Source organism: Bufo gargarizans, chromosome 8 (assembly GCF_014858855.1).
Source record: "Bufo gargarizans isolate SCDJY-AF-19 chromosome 8, ASM1485885v1, whole genome shotgun sequence".
NCBI lineage: Eukaryota > Metazoa > Chordata > Amphibia > Anura > Bufonidae > Bufo > Bufo gargarizans.
In genome coordinates, this window is record NC_058087.1 from 120732422 (window position 1) to 120747999 (window position 15578).

Genomic DNA, 15578 nt, shown 5'->3' on the forward strand with positions numbered 1-15578 from the left:
TTATCATGCTATGACAGCAGGGATGCCACCATCGCAGGAAACAGGTCCCCAAGGAAATGGTGACAGAGCTGTGATTGGCAGCTGTCTCAGACAGCTGTCAATCACAACTTTCCAGCCTAGGACCAATCAGGGTATTCCTGATTGACAATTACCCTGCTTGGTTTGTGACTTCTCACATACTAGTCAGAGCACACAGGAGGGCATGAGTCTGGGTAAGGCTCCATTCACACCACGTCTGCAACGTGTTTTGCGGACGTGTGAATGGAGCCTAAGAGACACACTCACCTCCGCTGATCTCCTCAGTTGTGTCAAAGAGGTAATCAGAGAGAGTCAGTGGCTCCCAGAGCTCCTGTCACAGTCACACCAAGCACTACACACTCCCCAGTGACCCCTCACTTATTACTTTTTCCCCCCTCATTTATCAGTGACCACCCAGCACTGCGTCTTGTTACAATTTTTCAGTGTTTTTCTTTCATTATATACTTATATTTTAAAACATTTGCTACTATTTTATTATTTCTTTAGTTGGTAGCGGTTTATGGTGTGTATATATATATATTATAGTAACAGTTTATAAGGCTGAAAAAAGACATCTTTCCATCTAGCTCAGCTTGTTATCCTGCAATTTGATCCAGAGGAAGGCAAAAAAGAAAAAGTTAGGTAGAATCCAATATTCCCCACTTTAGGAGGAAAAATAAATCCTTCCTGACTCCAATCAGACAATCGGATAACTCCCTGGATCAATGACCCATCTCTAGTAGCTATAGCCTGTAATATTATTATGCTCCAGAAATACAGCCAGGCCCCTCTTGAAATCTTTTAGTGAACTCACCATCACCACCTCCTCAGGCAGAGAGTTCCATAGTCTCACTGCTCTTACCGTAAAGAATCCTCTTCTAAGTTTGTGTACAAACCTTCTATCCACTAGACACAGTGGATGTCCCCTCGTCACAGTCCTGGGGATAAATAGAAATGAAATACAAACCGGATTCCCAAAAAGTTGGGACACTATACAAATCGTGAATAAAAACTGAATGCAATGATGTGGAGGTGCCAACTTCTAATATTTTATTCAGAATAGAACATAAATCACGGAACAAAAGTTTAAACTGAGAAAATGTACCATTTTAAGGGAAAAATATGTTGAATCAGAATTTCATGGTGTCAACAAATCCCCCAAAAGTTGGGACAAGGCCATTTTCACCACTGTGTGGCATCTCCCCTTCTTCTTACAACACTCAACAGACGTCTGGGGACCTAGAAGACCAGTTTCTCAAGTTTAGAAATAGGAATGCTCTCCCATTCTTGTCTAATACAGGCCTCTAACTGTTCAATCGTCTTGGGCCTTCTTTGTTGCACCTTCCTCTTTATGATGCGCCAAATGTTCTCTATAGGTGAAAGATCTGGACTGCAGACTGGCCATCTCAGTACCCGGATCCTTCTCCTACGCAGCCATGATGTTGTGATTGATGCAGAATGTGGTCAGGCATTATCTTGTTGAAAAATGCAGGGTCTTCCCTGAAAGAGATGACATCTGGATGGGAGCATATGTTGTTCTAGAACCTGAATATATTTTTCTGCATTGATGGTGCCTTTCCAGACATGCAAGCTGCCCATGCCACACGCACTCATGCAACCCCATACCATCAGAGATGCAGGCTTCTGAACTGAGCGTTGATAACAACTTGGGTTGTCCTTGTCCTCTTTGGTCCGGATGACATGGCGTCCCAGATTTCCAAAAATAACTTTGAATCGTGACTCGTCTGACCACAGAACAGTCTTCCATTTTGCCACACTCCATTTTAAATGATCCCTGGCCCAGTGAAAACACCTGAGCTTGTGGATCTTGCTTAGAAATGGCTTCTTCTTTGCACTGTAGAGTTTCAGCTGGCAACGGCGGATGGCACGGTGGATTGTGTTCACTGACAATGGTTTCTAGAAGTATTCCTGAGCCCATTCTGTGATTTCCTTTACAGTAGCATTCCTGTTTGTGGTGCAGTGTCGTTTTAGGGCCCGGAGATCACGGGCATCCAGTATGGTTTTACGGCCTTGACCCTTACGCACAGAGATTGTTCCAGATTCTCTGAATCTTCGGATGATGTTATGCACAGTTGATGATGATAGATGCAAAGTCTTTGCATTTTTTTGCTGGGTAACACCTTTCTGATATTGCTCCACTATCTTTCTGCCAACATTGTGGGAATTGGTGATCCTCTACTCATCTTGGCTTCTGAGAGACACTGCCACTCTGAGAAGGTCTTTTTTGGTCTTCCAGCTCTTCTTTATGCTCAAATTTACTTTTTCCAGCCTCTTATTGCTACTTGTCCCAACTTTTTGGGGATTTGTTGACACCGTGAAAATTTGAATCAACGTATTTTTCCTTTAAAATGATACATTTACTCGGATTAAACGTTTGATCTGTCATCTACATTCTATTACAAATAAAATATTGACATTTGCCATCTCCACATCATTGCATTCAGTTTGTATTCACAATTTGTTTAGTGTCCCAACTTTTTTGGAATCCGGTTTGTACTATGTATTATAGAAGTAGAGAAATGTAAACTTGGAAATTTGCAATTTTTTAGAAATTTTTTAGAAATTTGATATTTTTTTATAAATAAAAATGAATTTTTATTACTTCATTTTACCAGTGTCATGAAGTACAATATGTGACAAAAAAAACTATCTCAATATGGCCTAGATTAGTCAAAGCGTTTTAAAGTTATCACCACTTAAAGTGACACTGGTCAGATTTGCAAAAAATGGCCTGGTCCTTAAAGGTGAAATAAGGCTGTGTCCTTAAGGAGTTAAAAACTCTCTTAACAGTTGTGTAAGTTCCCTTTCCTTTAGCCTACATTTTGATGCTGGTACCATCGCCTTTTTGGATCTTATGTTGACAGGTGATGATTTAAACTCAAGAGTATCCTCCATAACATATAGAAAGGAGAAAGCAGGTAATACTACACTTCTGGCAACATCTTGCCATCCACCCCATGTCACATGCAATATACCTAAGGAGGAAATAATTAGGGCGAGACGGAACTGTTCTGACAAGAATACCTTCCTAGTGGCGGCAGAGAGCATCACAAGTAGTGTCTTCAGTGTGTTTGTTGAAAGGGAAGGACATCGTATTGCACCTCCCTGTCTTTAATTTCCACAAAGCAGATTTGCTAATTGTTTCATACTTTCTGTGACTGTGTAAATTTAGGCCCAAAAATGTCCACATCCACGACAGTACGTCATTATCATCTTCCCTGCTTCTCCCGCTCAGACTTCTCCTCCGCTCCATCGTCAGCCATCGATAACAGAATGCATGGTCATGAAACAACTCTACACGCCCAGCCATCTGATTGTGCACAAGCTTAATTCCCACCTGGCCAAGTTGGCCGCGGTGCAGTTGCTGCCGTGCCATTTAGTCTAGTCTGCTGTCTTTAGGGTGGTGATGGCGTGCGCTCAGCCTCTCTGGCAGATGACTAGCCGGCATTATTTATCCCAAAAAGCCATCCCTGCCTTGTGCTTTCACATGGCAAACAACATGGGATGCTCCCTGCTCTCACTGCGCGGCAAGTTTCATGCAATGGAGGTCTCCTGGAGCAGGTCTGACAGACGGGGATAGTACATGTCTTTCACGACCCACTGTGTCAGTGTTTTTTGCGGCAGTTGTGAGACAGCACCCCAGCAACGGAGCTACTTTTATGGAGTTTCTACTCTAGGGGTGCATCAGGGGGGCTTTAAATAGGACATGGTGTAAATAAACCAGTCCAGCAAAATCTGCCTTCCAAACATCACACGGTGCACCTTTCCCTCTACGCCCTTCTGTGTGCCCGTACAGTAGTTTACAGCACATATGGGGTGTTTCTGCAAACTACAGAATCAGGGCAATAAATATAGCATTTTGTTTGGCTGTTAATTCTTGCTTTGTTACTGGAAAAAATTGATTACAATTGAAAATTTGACAAAAATTTTATCTCCATTTGCCATTAACTCTTATGGAATACCTAAAGGGTTAACGACGTTTGTAAAATCAGTTTTGAATACCTTGAGGGGTGTAGTTTCTAGAATTGTATTAATTTTGGGTGGTTTCTATTATGTAAGCCTCACAAATTGACTTCAGACCTGAACTGGTCCCTAAAAATTAGTTTTTTGAAAATTTCTGAAACATTTCAAGATTTGCTTCTAAATTTCTAAGCCTTGTAACATCTCTAAAAACTAAAATGTAATTCCCAAAATAATTCAAACATAATGTAGACATATGGGGACTGTAAAGTAATAACTATTTTTGGAGGTATTACTATGTATTATAGAAGTTGAGAAATTGAAACTTGGAGATTTGCACATTTTTCAAACATTTTGGTAAATTTTGTATTTTTCTCTCAGAATAGCGTGGATAAGTCGAAGCGTTTTAAAGTTATCACCACTTAAAGTGACACTGGTCAGATTTGCAAAAAATGGCCTGGTCCTTAAGGTGAAAATGAGCCCAGTCCCTAAGGGGTTAAGGTGAAAAATGGCAAGGTCCCAAAGGGGTTAATGGGAAAAGCCCCGATGAACACTCATCTCCTTAAAGTGAATGTGTCATCAGAAAATGACCTGCTGTTGAAATCATTTTTTATGTTTAACATGTTTTTTAAACAATTTTTGTTTGATGATGTGTGTTTAATTTTTCATGTATTCCATATATTTAAACAAAAAAATAAAATCCTGCTATTTTTGCACTGGCCACTATGTCTAATAATTGGCGCAACTTCTTGGTTTGTACAGATCACTTTACTGCAGTTTATTCATTCTAATCCTGCCTGTAATGATAGCACCTCTGTGTACAGATAAGACAGGATCAACTATTCACAATAGGTGATTGTCACATCTTCTCTATTTTCTGTACATGTCACAGAGCATGCCTAAAAAAACTCTCCCATGTAAGTCGATAAGGTCTTTTCCAGACCATTGTGTCTATGGTCCATGAAGCTGCCGTGAAGCAATTTTTTTTACTGCTCTGTAAATGTGGTTAAGAACAGCTCAGACAAAATGACCGCCCCCATATTCATGTTCTGAAAATGGAGGAAATACATTTGCAATCAGAATATAAAAACAGATTTTAAAAAAATAGAGAGTTGCTACTATCTTTTATTAACTGGCAGATAACATTTTTTCTGACACATTTCTTTTAACCGAAACAGCTTTTGCCAATTAGTTTTTTTCTCTAATTTTAACCCTTTGAACATTGGGGGATATTTATCAAACTGGTGTAAAGTAGAACTGGCTTACTTGCCCATAAGAAACCAATCAGATGCCAACTTTCATTTTACACAGCTCCTTTGGAAAATGAAAGGTGGGATCTGATTGGTTGTTATGGGCAAATAAGCCAGTTAGGGCTCATGCACACAAACGTATATATTTAGCGGTCCGCAAAAAATACGGATGATGTCCACGTGCATTCTGTATTTTGCGTAACGGAACAGCTGGCCCCTAATAGAACAGTTCTTTCCTTGTCCGTAATGCGACATGTTTACCATTATTATTTTTTAAGTACGTTTTCTGTTAGCAGGACTGTGCATACAAGCTTCTCTCTATGATCAGGGTGTGTCCCATTATGTTGCAGCCATGTTGTAAGCACATAATGTACAGTATTCTTATACTGTAGATACAATGTGATGTTGCTAAGCAGTATTTGTTCTAGTTTTATTCTTGCTTAGAATTTCTACAGTTCTATACAAATAAGTCTAGTTATTGTGTAATACAGTAGTTACCTTGCTCCAGGTTCATTTAACTGAATGTGAAATATAACAAATTCTACTTTATCTAGGTAATTCCAATGATTCACGAATTTGTAACAGAGAATTTGGGCCATCAATTTATTGAACCTCCTCCATTTGACCTATCTAAAGCATTTAGTGACAGCCACTGCTGTGCTCCACTGATCTTTGTTTTATCTCCTGGCGCTGATCCGATGGCTGCTTTACTGAAATTTGCTGATGATCAGGTACTCTCCCAAGTATACTGTGTGTCCCAAAAAACGGAATAAACATCGCACATTATGGAATGTTTGAGATGTGTTTAGACACTATGCAAGTTTTTTTATAAACATGTGAGAGAGGGATTGTGGACTTTGGAAGCGCGAGGCATTATCATGATTGACCTTTCTTAACAGGATCATACTGACATAAAGCTGTCAGTATGATCCTGTAGAAGGAAGGTCACGCAGGGAAAAAAACGCATTATCACGATAATGCAGTGCGCTTCCTAAGTCCAAAACTAAGTCCAATCCCTCTCTCACACAGAGCGTGATTCCCGCAAGGGACACGTTCATTTTAAAGAGCCCTAATGAGGAGATATTACCTTTAGGTCTTTTTGAGCTCATTATTAAAAGCATCTTTCAGTTGATATGCATGTAATTAGTATATAATATAAAAACTGTACATCTGAGACATCCAGATACAGTCCTGATCGAAAGTTTAAAACCACTTAAAAATGGTAAAAAATCATATTTAGCATGGCTGGAGCTTCAACATGCAACAAGAAGAAATGTGAGGCAAAACATTTTTTGAGCATTCAATTTAATGAAAACAACGAATAAACTGAAACAGGCTGTTTTTCAAAAGTTTAGGACCACACCTCCAAAAAAAATAAAAATAACCCCCCCCCCCCCCCCAAACAGAAATGCAACTTCCAAACATGAACTCAGTAATGAGTAGCTCCGCCGTTATTGTTTATCACTTCAAAAATTTGTTTCGGCATGCTTGATGCAAACGTTTCGTTTCCATGAGGTGAGTGGGAACATTTCTCCAAGTGGTGAAGACGGCTGCACGAAGGCCATCTACTGTCTGGAACTGTTGTCCATTTTTGTAAACTTCCCTTGCCATCCATCCCCAAAGGTTCGCAATTGGATTTAGATCAGGGGAACACGCAGGATGGGCCAAAAGAGTGATGTTATTCTCCTGGAAGAAGTCCCTTGTCCTGCGGGCATTGTGTACTGTAGCGTTGTCCTGTTGAAAAACCCAGTCGTTACCACACAGACGAGGGCCCTCAGTCATGAGGACTGATCTCTGCAACATCTGGACATAGCCAGCGGCCGTTTGACGCCCCTGCACTTCCTGAAGCTCCATTGTTCCACTGAAGGAAAAAGCACCCCAGACCATTATGGCGCCCCCTCCAGTGTGGAGCGTAGAAAACATCTCAGGTGGGATCTGCTTGTCATGCCAGTAACGTTGGAAACCATCAGCACCATTTAGGTTACATTTTTTCTCATCAGAGAATTAAACTTTCTTCCACCCTTGAATGTCCCATGTTTGGTGCTCTCTTGCAAAGTCCAAACAAGAAGTTCTGTGGCGTTCAAGGAGACAAGGTCTTTGAAGACGTTTTTTTGTTTTTGAAGCCCTTTAGTCTCAGATGCCGTCTGATGGTTATGGGGCTGCAGTCAGCACCAGTAAGGGCCTTAATTTGGGTCGAGGATCGTCCAGTGTCTTGACTGACAGCCAATTGGATCCTCTGGCTCAGTGCTGATGACATTTTTTTGGATATTCCACTTGACTTTTTTGTTCCCTCAGGATCATTTAAGAAATTCCAAATGACTGTCTTACTGCGTCCCACCTCAGCACCAATGGCGCTGTGAGAGACCCTGCTCATGCAGTTCTACAACCCGACCACGTTCAAAAAGGGAGAGTTTTTTTTGCCTTCGCCATCACAACGTGTGACTACCTGACAGAAAATGACAATGAATCCACATCTTTGCACAGATTTGGCCTTGTAAAGGCATGTGGTCCTAAAATTTGGATCAGCTGAAAAACATCCTGTTTCAGTTTAATCGTTATTTTCAATTAATTGAATGCTCAAAAAAAAAATTCTCTTCTTGTCTCTCTCTCATTTCTTCTTGTTGCATGTTGAAGCGCTACTTGGAACCTTGTTAAGATCAAACAATGTAAAATATGATTTTTTGCCATTTTTCAAGTGGTCTTAAACTTTTGATCAGGACTGTATTATGGTGCTCATTTGGAAAAACATATGATGGAGTTGCAAGCATGTGTGCCATATTTATTAATCAATTGCCCATCATTTTTTGAATGCTTAAGATGCTATACATTCCTAAATCGCTACATTCTATAATTTATATAATTGGAGAAATGCTGGAACCGTATATAGTGCTGTACATATGCAGGGCCAGCCTTAGGTTACATAGCACCCTGTGCGAACAACTTCACAACCATTATAGGGAATTAAATACATTAAATTAGTAGCATCAATTTTAAAATGTAACTTTATACTTAATGTTATGGAGAAAAGAAAGCATAGCTAATGCTTAAAGGGGTTGTCCCACCTGGCACATTTATGGCATATTTAAGTCCCACCTTTCGGAGATGGTTGTACTTCAAGAACGGGGGCCCTGAAGTGAATGGAGAGCAAGTCGCACACGTGTGGCCACCGCTCCATTCATGTTCTCTGGTCTCCTGTCCAGTTTAGCAGGTGCATTGCTAAAGAGAGCTGCAGTCTCTGGAGCAGGGAGCAGATGGCTACTGCAGAACATCATGATACACACCTCAAGTGCTGCATAACACCATAATACACACCTTATCTGTTGCAGAACCTCATAATATACACCTCAGCTGCTGCAAAACCTCATAATGCGCACCTCCACTGCTGCAGAACCTCATAATACAAACCTCTTTTTAACTTAAAGGATAACTGTCACATTTAGACCCTAATTTCAATTTTCATATATGGAGTTACTAATAACATGATACTCCAGAATCAGTTACTATTAGACTGACTTACCCCATATTTAATAAGATTCAGCCCTTAGCAACCAGTCTGCATAAAACTGCAATTTCACTATTCAGTTAAGATGGCCGCCACTGCCCTCACCCTGAGGCTAATCCTGCCTGCCCTCACTAGCCAGTAACAATAGCCCCCCCAAAAGTGTCAGTAACCAGAGCCCTCCCCCTAAAGTGTTAATCTCCTGCAGCACAAAGGGGTCCTCTTACAACACGTTGCTTTCATTTATACACTGAGCAGATGGCAGATCTCTCTTCCCTGGTCTGCGCTGCTTCGACTATGCATTGTCCCAGTCTGCTGAGTGAGGGAGCATCTGCCAAGCGCAGGGACAGGGAAAAGTGCACACAGCCCAGGCACTGTTATCAGCTGCTGGGGAGGACCCCCCTTTAATCATTTACTTACAGTGCCTGGTTGTCAGTAATGTGACCCTGCACGCTGCGTCCTCCGTCTATCAACACATAGACGGACCATGCCTAGCAACCCTATTTTAAGCACAGGTAAAAGCAGGCAATACAGGGAACAAAACTGTGGAATTAAGGGGTAATTGAATACACAGTGAAAAGTTGAAATAGGGCCACCAAGGAGATATTAATCACTACAATCCAATACTCCCCAAAAAATATATATACGACAGTTATACTTTAATTGTAATTGTATTGCAAAAGTAAATGGTTACCTTTTTATAATTTTTTCATTAAACTTGAGTAAATTTAGGTACATACTTTAAGGATAAGATTACTAAACATATCTGCTTTGCTTTCAGGGTTTTGGTGGGTCAAAGCTAAGCTCCTTGTCTCTTGGGCAAGGGCAAGGACCGATAGCTCTTCGTATGACAGAAAAGGCTATAAAAGAAGGTAGTTGGGTAGTTCTTCAAAACTGCCACCTAGCTACCTCATGGATGTCAATGTTGGAAAAAGTTTGTGAGGTAATTTTGTTTTCTTACCTGTTCATTCTATGTCATGCTACTAAGTTGCAGGTAAATGTAAACAATGTGGGTGCAGACCCACTTTACCTACAGAACATATTTGGTTTGAGGCTACAACAGAGAGCGTTTCAAGGTGCACCCTTGGTTTCACCCTTTCAACTCTTCATACAGGGACCACCAAGCTCCTACCTCCAAGTGGGAGCAGAGACTGGGGACCTGGAGTAACGGTTGAGCACAAATGGTTTGCGATATGAAACTTGGAAGGAAAAGTGGGGGATAATGTACATGATATTTGTGTAATGCAGGTCGTTATGGACTTGGCGATACCAAACATGTGGGGGAGATTTTATTTTTGCTATTTTTTTTTCATTAAAAAGCGTATTTTCAAAAGGTAAAAAGCATATTTTTTATTGGATTTTTTTAAATTTAATAAATGTTTATTTTTAACTACTTAAAAGTCCCAAATGGGACTATACCATGCAATCTTTTATCCCTATAGTGCATTACATTTTAACCCCTTAGATATCAGAGGTTTTCTCATTTTTTTCTTCCCTATCTTCCTTGAGCCATAACTTTTTTTACTGTTCACATATCATTATGAGGGCTTATTTTTTGTGGGACAAGTTATTCTTTCTATTTCCACCATTTAATATGGCATACAATGTAGTCGGAAGCGGGAAAAAAATTCTAAATGGGTTGGAATTGGAAAAAAATGCAATTCCTCATCGTTTTACGGGTTTTGTCCCTAAGGCGTTCCCTTTGCGGTAGTTGTTTTGTTGTTTGTTTGTTTTTACATCACCATATTTTGACCCCCATAACTTTTTTATAGTTATATCTACTGAGCTGTGTGGGGGCTAATTTTTTGTGTTTTGACTTTTTCACCACATTTTATAAAAAAATTAATTGTTAGAGAAGCATGAATCAGCAATTTTGACCCTTTTTTCTTTTTTACCGGCAGAGGATGCCAGTAACAAGCCCAGAAGCATGCGCTTTTTGAGCTTTTAGATGCCATTATCACACTTGATCACAGCATCTAAAGGCCTATACACACATCAGCACCCCGCAATCTCACTTGCGTGGTGCCGATGGGAGTCCACGCCCTCTATCACCGCTTACAGGCAGGCATCATTGCCCACAGCATGTAAGGGGTTAAACAGCCTGGTCTAGACTGTTAGAGCATGAGCGTGGCCCTCATGTGAGAGCCGAGCCCCCGCTCTCTGCTGCCCGGGGCAACCCATGCAGCGCTTAGACTGGCCCACTCTGAAATGGTGGCAGCCCAGCCTAATGCACCTTAAAGATCGCCTTAAAAAGGTGTATGGGTGGTCACTAAGGGGTTAATAATAGAAAAGACAAATCAAGGGAGTATGGAACAGAATCCCTAAAGGCAGTATGCAGGGGAGATAGTTTGGCAAATTGTCTTTAACTGTGTTGATGAAAGACACGAGTGGTTGCACAATCCAGTTACCCTGTCTGAAGGTGAAGGTATGACTGCGATAAAACAGATCCACCCTTAGTTTTTGTGCAATACAGCCAAGGTAAACTTTGTAGAGGCTCATTCTAACACCTAAGTGACTGTAATTGCAGCCAGTCCCACCACTAGATTCAGAAGTGGATCATTGGTGAGGGATATGTGAACAACATATACAGTGGGATGCGAAAGTTTGGGCAACCTTGTTAATCGTCATGATTTTCCTGTATAAATCGTTGGTTGTTACGATAAAAAATGTCAGTTAAATATATCATATAGGAGACACACACAGTGATATTCGAGAAGTGAAATTAAGTTTATTGGATTTACAGAAAGTGTGCTATAATTGTTTAAACACAATTAGGCAGGTGCATAAATTTGGGCACTGTTTTCATTTTATTGATTCCAAAACCTTTAGAACTAATTATTGGAACTCAAATTTAATTATTGGAACTCAAATTTGCTTGGTAAGCTCAGTGACCCCTGACCTACATACACAGGTGAATCCAATTATGAGAAAGAGTATTTAAGGGGGTCAATTGTAAGTTTCCCTCCTCTTTTAATTTTCTCTGAAGAGTAGCAACATGGGGGTCTCAAAACAACTCTCAAATGACCTGAAGACAAAGATTGTTCACCATCATGGTTTAGGGGAAGGATACAGAAAGCTGTCTCAGAGATTTCAGCTGTCTGTTTCCACAGTTAGGAACATATTGAGGAAATGGAAGACCACAGGCTCAGTTCAAGTTAAAGAGGACCTTAAAAAAAATGTAAACTAAGCATACAGACATGGAGAGCGGCACCCAGGGATCTCCCTGCACTTACTATTATCCCTGGGCGCCGCTCTGTTCTCCTGTTATATCTTCATATGTTCGCCTCAACTGGGTGGAGCCTGCCGGCGTCTCCTTCTCCCAGGCTGGAGCGCTGGCCAATCGCAGTGCTCAGCTCATAGCCTGAGAGAAAAACAAAAACCTCTCAGGCTATGAGCTGAGCGCTGCGATTGGCCAGCGCTCCAGTCTGGGAGAAGGAGACGCCGGCAGGCTTGACCCAGTTGAGCCGAAAATATGAAGATACCAGAGCCTATACCGGGAGAACGGAGCTTCATCCAGGGATAATAGTAAGTGCAGGGAGATCCCTGGGTGCCGCTCTCCATGTCTGTATGCTTAGTTTAGATTTTTTATTCTAGTGAAAGGTCCTCTTTAAGGCTCGAAGTGGCAGACCAAGAAAATCTCGGATAGACAGAAGCGACGAATGGTGAGAACAGTCAGAGTCAACCCACAGACCAGCACCAAAGACCTACAACATCATCTTGCTGCAGATGGAGTCACTGTGCATCGTTCAACCACTCGGCGCACTTTACACAAGGAGATGCTGTATGAGAGAGTGATGCAGAGGAAGCCTTTTCTCCGCCCACAGCACAAAAAGTGCTGCTTGAGGTGGGATAAAGCACATTTGGACAAGCCAGCTTCATTTTGGAATAAGGTGCTGTGGACTGATGAAACTAAAATTTAGTTATTTGGCCATAACAAGGGGCGTTATGCATGGAGGAAAAATAACACATCATTTCAAGAAAAACACCTGCTACCTACAGTAAAATATGGTGGTGGTTCCATCATGCTGTGGGGCTGTGTGGCCAGTGCAGGGACTGGGAATCTTGTCAAAATTGAGGGACGCATGGATTCCACTCAGTATCAGCAGATTCTGGAGACCAATGTCCAGGAACCCGTGACAAAGCTGAAGCTGCACCAAGGCTGGATCTTTCAACAAGACAACGACAACCTAAACACTGCTCAAAATCCACTAAGGCATTTATGCAGAGGAACAAGTACAACGTTCTGGAATGGCCATCTCAGTCCCCAGACCTGAATAGAATTGAAAATCTGTGGTGTGATTTCAAGAGAGCTGTCCATGCTCGGAAGCCATCAAACCTGAATGAACTAAAGATGTTTTGTAAAGAGGAATGGTCCAAAATACCTTCAACCAGAATCCAGACTCTCATTGGAACCTACAGGAAGCGTTTAGAGGCTGTAATTTCTGCAAAATTTTGTTTAAACATTCTAGCACACTTTCTGTAAATCCAATAAACTTCATTTCACTTCTCAAATATAACTGAGTGTGTCTCCTATATGATATATTGACTGACATTTATTATCATAACAACCAACGATTTATACAGAAAAATCATAACGATTAACAAGGTTTCCCAAACTTTCGCATCCCACTGTATAGTCAGGGACCTTCTGCTAGATTCCTTAGCCAGAGTCCCCTACAAAACACCAGACCCCAGCATGCTACAGTGCATTACCTATGCTACCTGCGGTTTGCTGTTTATGGGTCTTCGACACAGTGAAAGCCAGTTATCCCACCACAGCATATCTTCAACATAGGAAAACCAAGCAAAGGGGTGTCCCCATTTTAGATGAACAAATCAACCATATTAAGTGGTCCCTATGTCAAGATCCAGCTCTACTACAAGCCTCAAGAATGTGACAAGAGAAGAACCCTTAGCCAAATGGCCATTTTCAGGGTGTTTCCCCTCATCATTGTGGAGTAGGATTTTGGCTAACTGGGAGAAATGCCTAGGAGACTACTCAAACAAAGCAGTAGCTGATCTTGGGGAGATCAGCTGCAAAAAATACTGCAGAGCCTAATTTAAGGGTCCATTCACATATCCGTGTGTGTTTTGCGGATCCGAAAAACACGGACACTGGCAATGTGTGTTCTGCATTTTGCGGACCGCACATCGCCGCCACTATAATAGATTATGCCTAGTCTTTTCCACAATTGCGGACAAGAATAGGACATGTTCTATTTTTTTCGGGAACGGAAATGCGGACCCGGAAGTGTGGGTCCGCATTTCCAGATCCGGGCAGCACGTCGTGAGACCCCATAGAAATGAATGGGTCCGCAATTCTGTTCCGCAAAATGCGGATCAGAATTGCGGACGTGTGAATGGACCCTATGAGTCTCAACGCAGCAATCCAGTGCAAAGTTCCCTGGGAAACTGTAATATGCAAAAAAACTGTGGAGCCCCAATTATGGGTTTTCAACACAGTGAAAGCCAGATATCACCAAATCCACCATATTAAGTGGTCCCTATGTCAAGATCCTCTGGATAGATCATCATCTGATCGGCTGGGGTCCGACACCCGGAACCCCCGCCGATCTGCTATTTGAGAAGGCAGCGGCACTCCTGGAGTGCTGCGGCCTTCTCACTGTTTACTGCAGGCCCAGTGACGTCACAAATAGTATCACTGGCCTGGGCGCGGCTAAGCTCCATTTAAGTGAACAGAGCTTAGCCCCGCCCAGGCCAGTGATACTAGTCGTGACCTCACTGGGCCTGCAGTAAACAGTGAGAAGGCTGCGGCACCGCTGCCTTCTCAAACAGCTGATCAACAGGGGTCCTGGGCGTCGGACCCCCGCCAATCAGGTGCTGATGGTCTATCCAGAGGATAGATCATCAGTTTAAACAAACTGCAGAATCCCTTTAAGGATGGTGGGCAAGCCTTAATATAGTGGAATTGATGATTTTAAGCATGGATGCCCCATATAACATTGTAGCTAAGGTACATCAATGACGTGCTGTTGTTTTGGAAAGGATTTGCTCACAAAGTTGAGCGCTTTGTGGCTGCCTTTAACGTCAACACCGAGGGCTCATATTTTACATCTGAAGTCAATATGACCAAGATCACCTTCTTGGACCTGACCATCACCAAAAGTAGCGATGGCAGAATATGTAGTCACCTATTTTGGAAACAGACTGCTACCAGCAGTTTGCTACATTGGGATAGCTGTACCCCTGAACCCTTCTAAAGAGGTATCCCTGAGGGACAGTAAATGAGGGTATGGCGTAATTGTTCCACTCTGACTTTCGAAGAGCAGCAGATTTTTGTGATGTGGTTACTACCAAAAAGTACTGAAAAATGCATACCAATATTCTATGGCCTGCAATCGCAAAACTTTACTTAACCCTAGGATTAGAGAGGAGGATAAAGAGCAGATCCGTATCATTGCTACTTTTGATGCTGCCCACAGACAGGTCAGAGAGCTACTGTCCAGATGCATAATATCACAAACAGACCCAGATATGGGACACCTGGTTACTGCTAACCCAGCCATTACCTATCGCTAGTGTCGTAACCTCAAAGATAGGTTGGTACATAGCCTTTTTCAAATGCCTCAACCATCCACTTGGCTCAGTAATGGCCTCACAGGTACCTTTAATTGTGGCAAATGCACTGCCTGTGACTTCATCAAGACTGGCAAATTAATTACCAACCTGGTCATACATACAGTACAGACCAAAAGTTTGGACACACCTTCTCATTCAAAGAGTTTTCTTTATTTTCTTGACTATAAAAATTGTAGATTCACATTGAAGGCATCAAAACTATGAATTAACACATGTGGAATTATATACAT

General features: G+C 41.8%; 1 protein-coding gene across 2 annotated transcripts in view; it reads left to right on the forward strand.

Annotated features, from left to right (window-relative positions):
- DNAH7 (dynein axonemal heavy chain 7) overlaps window positions 1-15578 on the forward strand; it is a 518555-nt gene that overhangs the window by 404615 nt on the left and 98362 nt on the right. For both annotated transcript variants that reach the window (XM_044302717.1, XM_044302716.1), the window contains 2 exons: window positions 5804-5980; window positions 9530-9691. In XM_044302717.1, the coding sequence (XP_044158652.1) occupies window positions 5804-5980; window positions 9530-9691 (339 nt within the window). The remainder of the gene's footprint in view (window positions 1-5803; window positions 5981-9529; window positions 9692-15578) is intronic.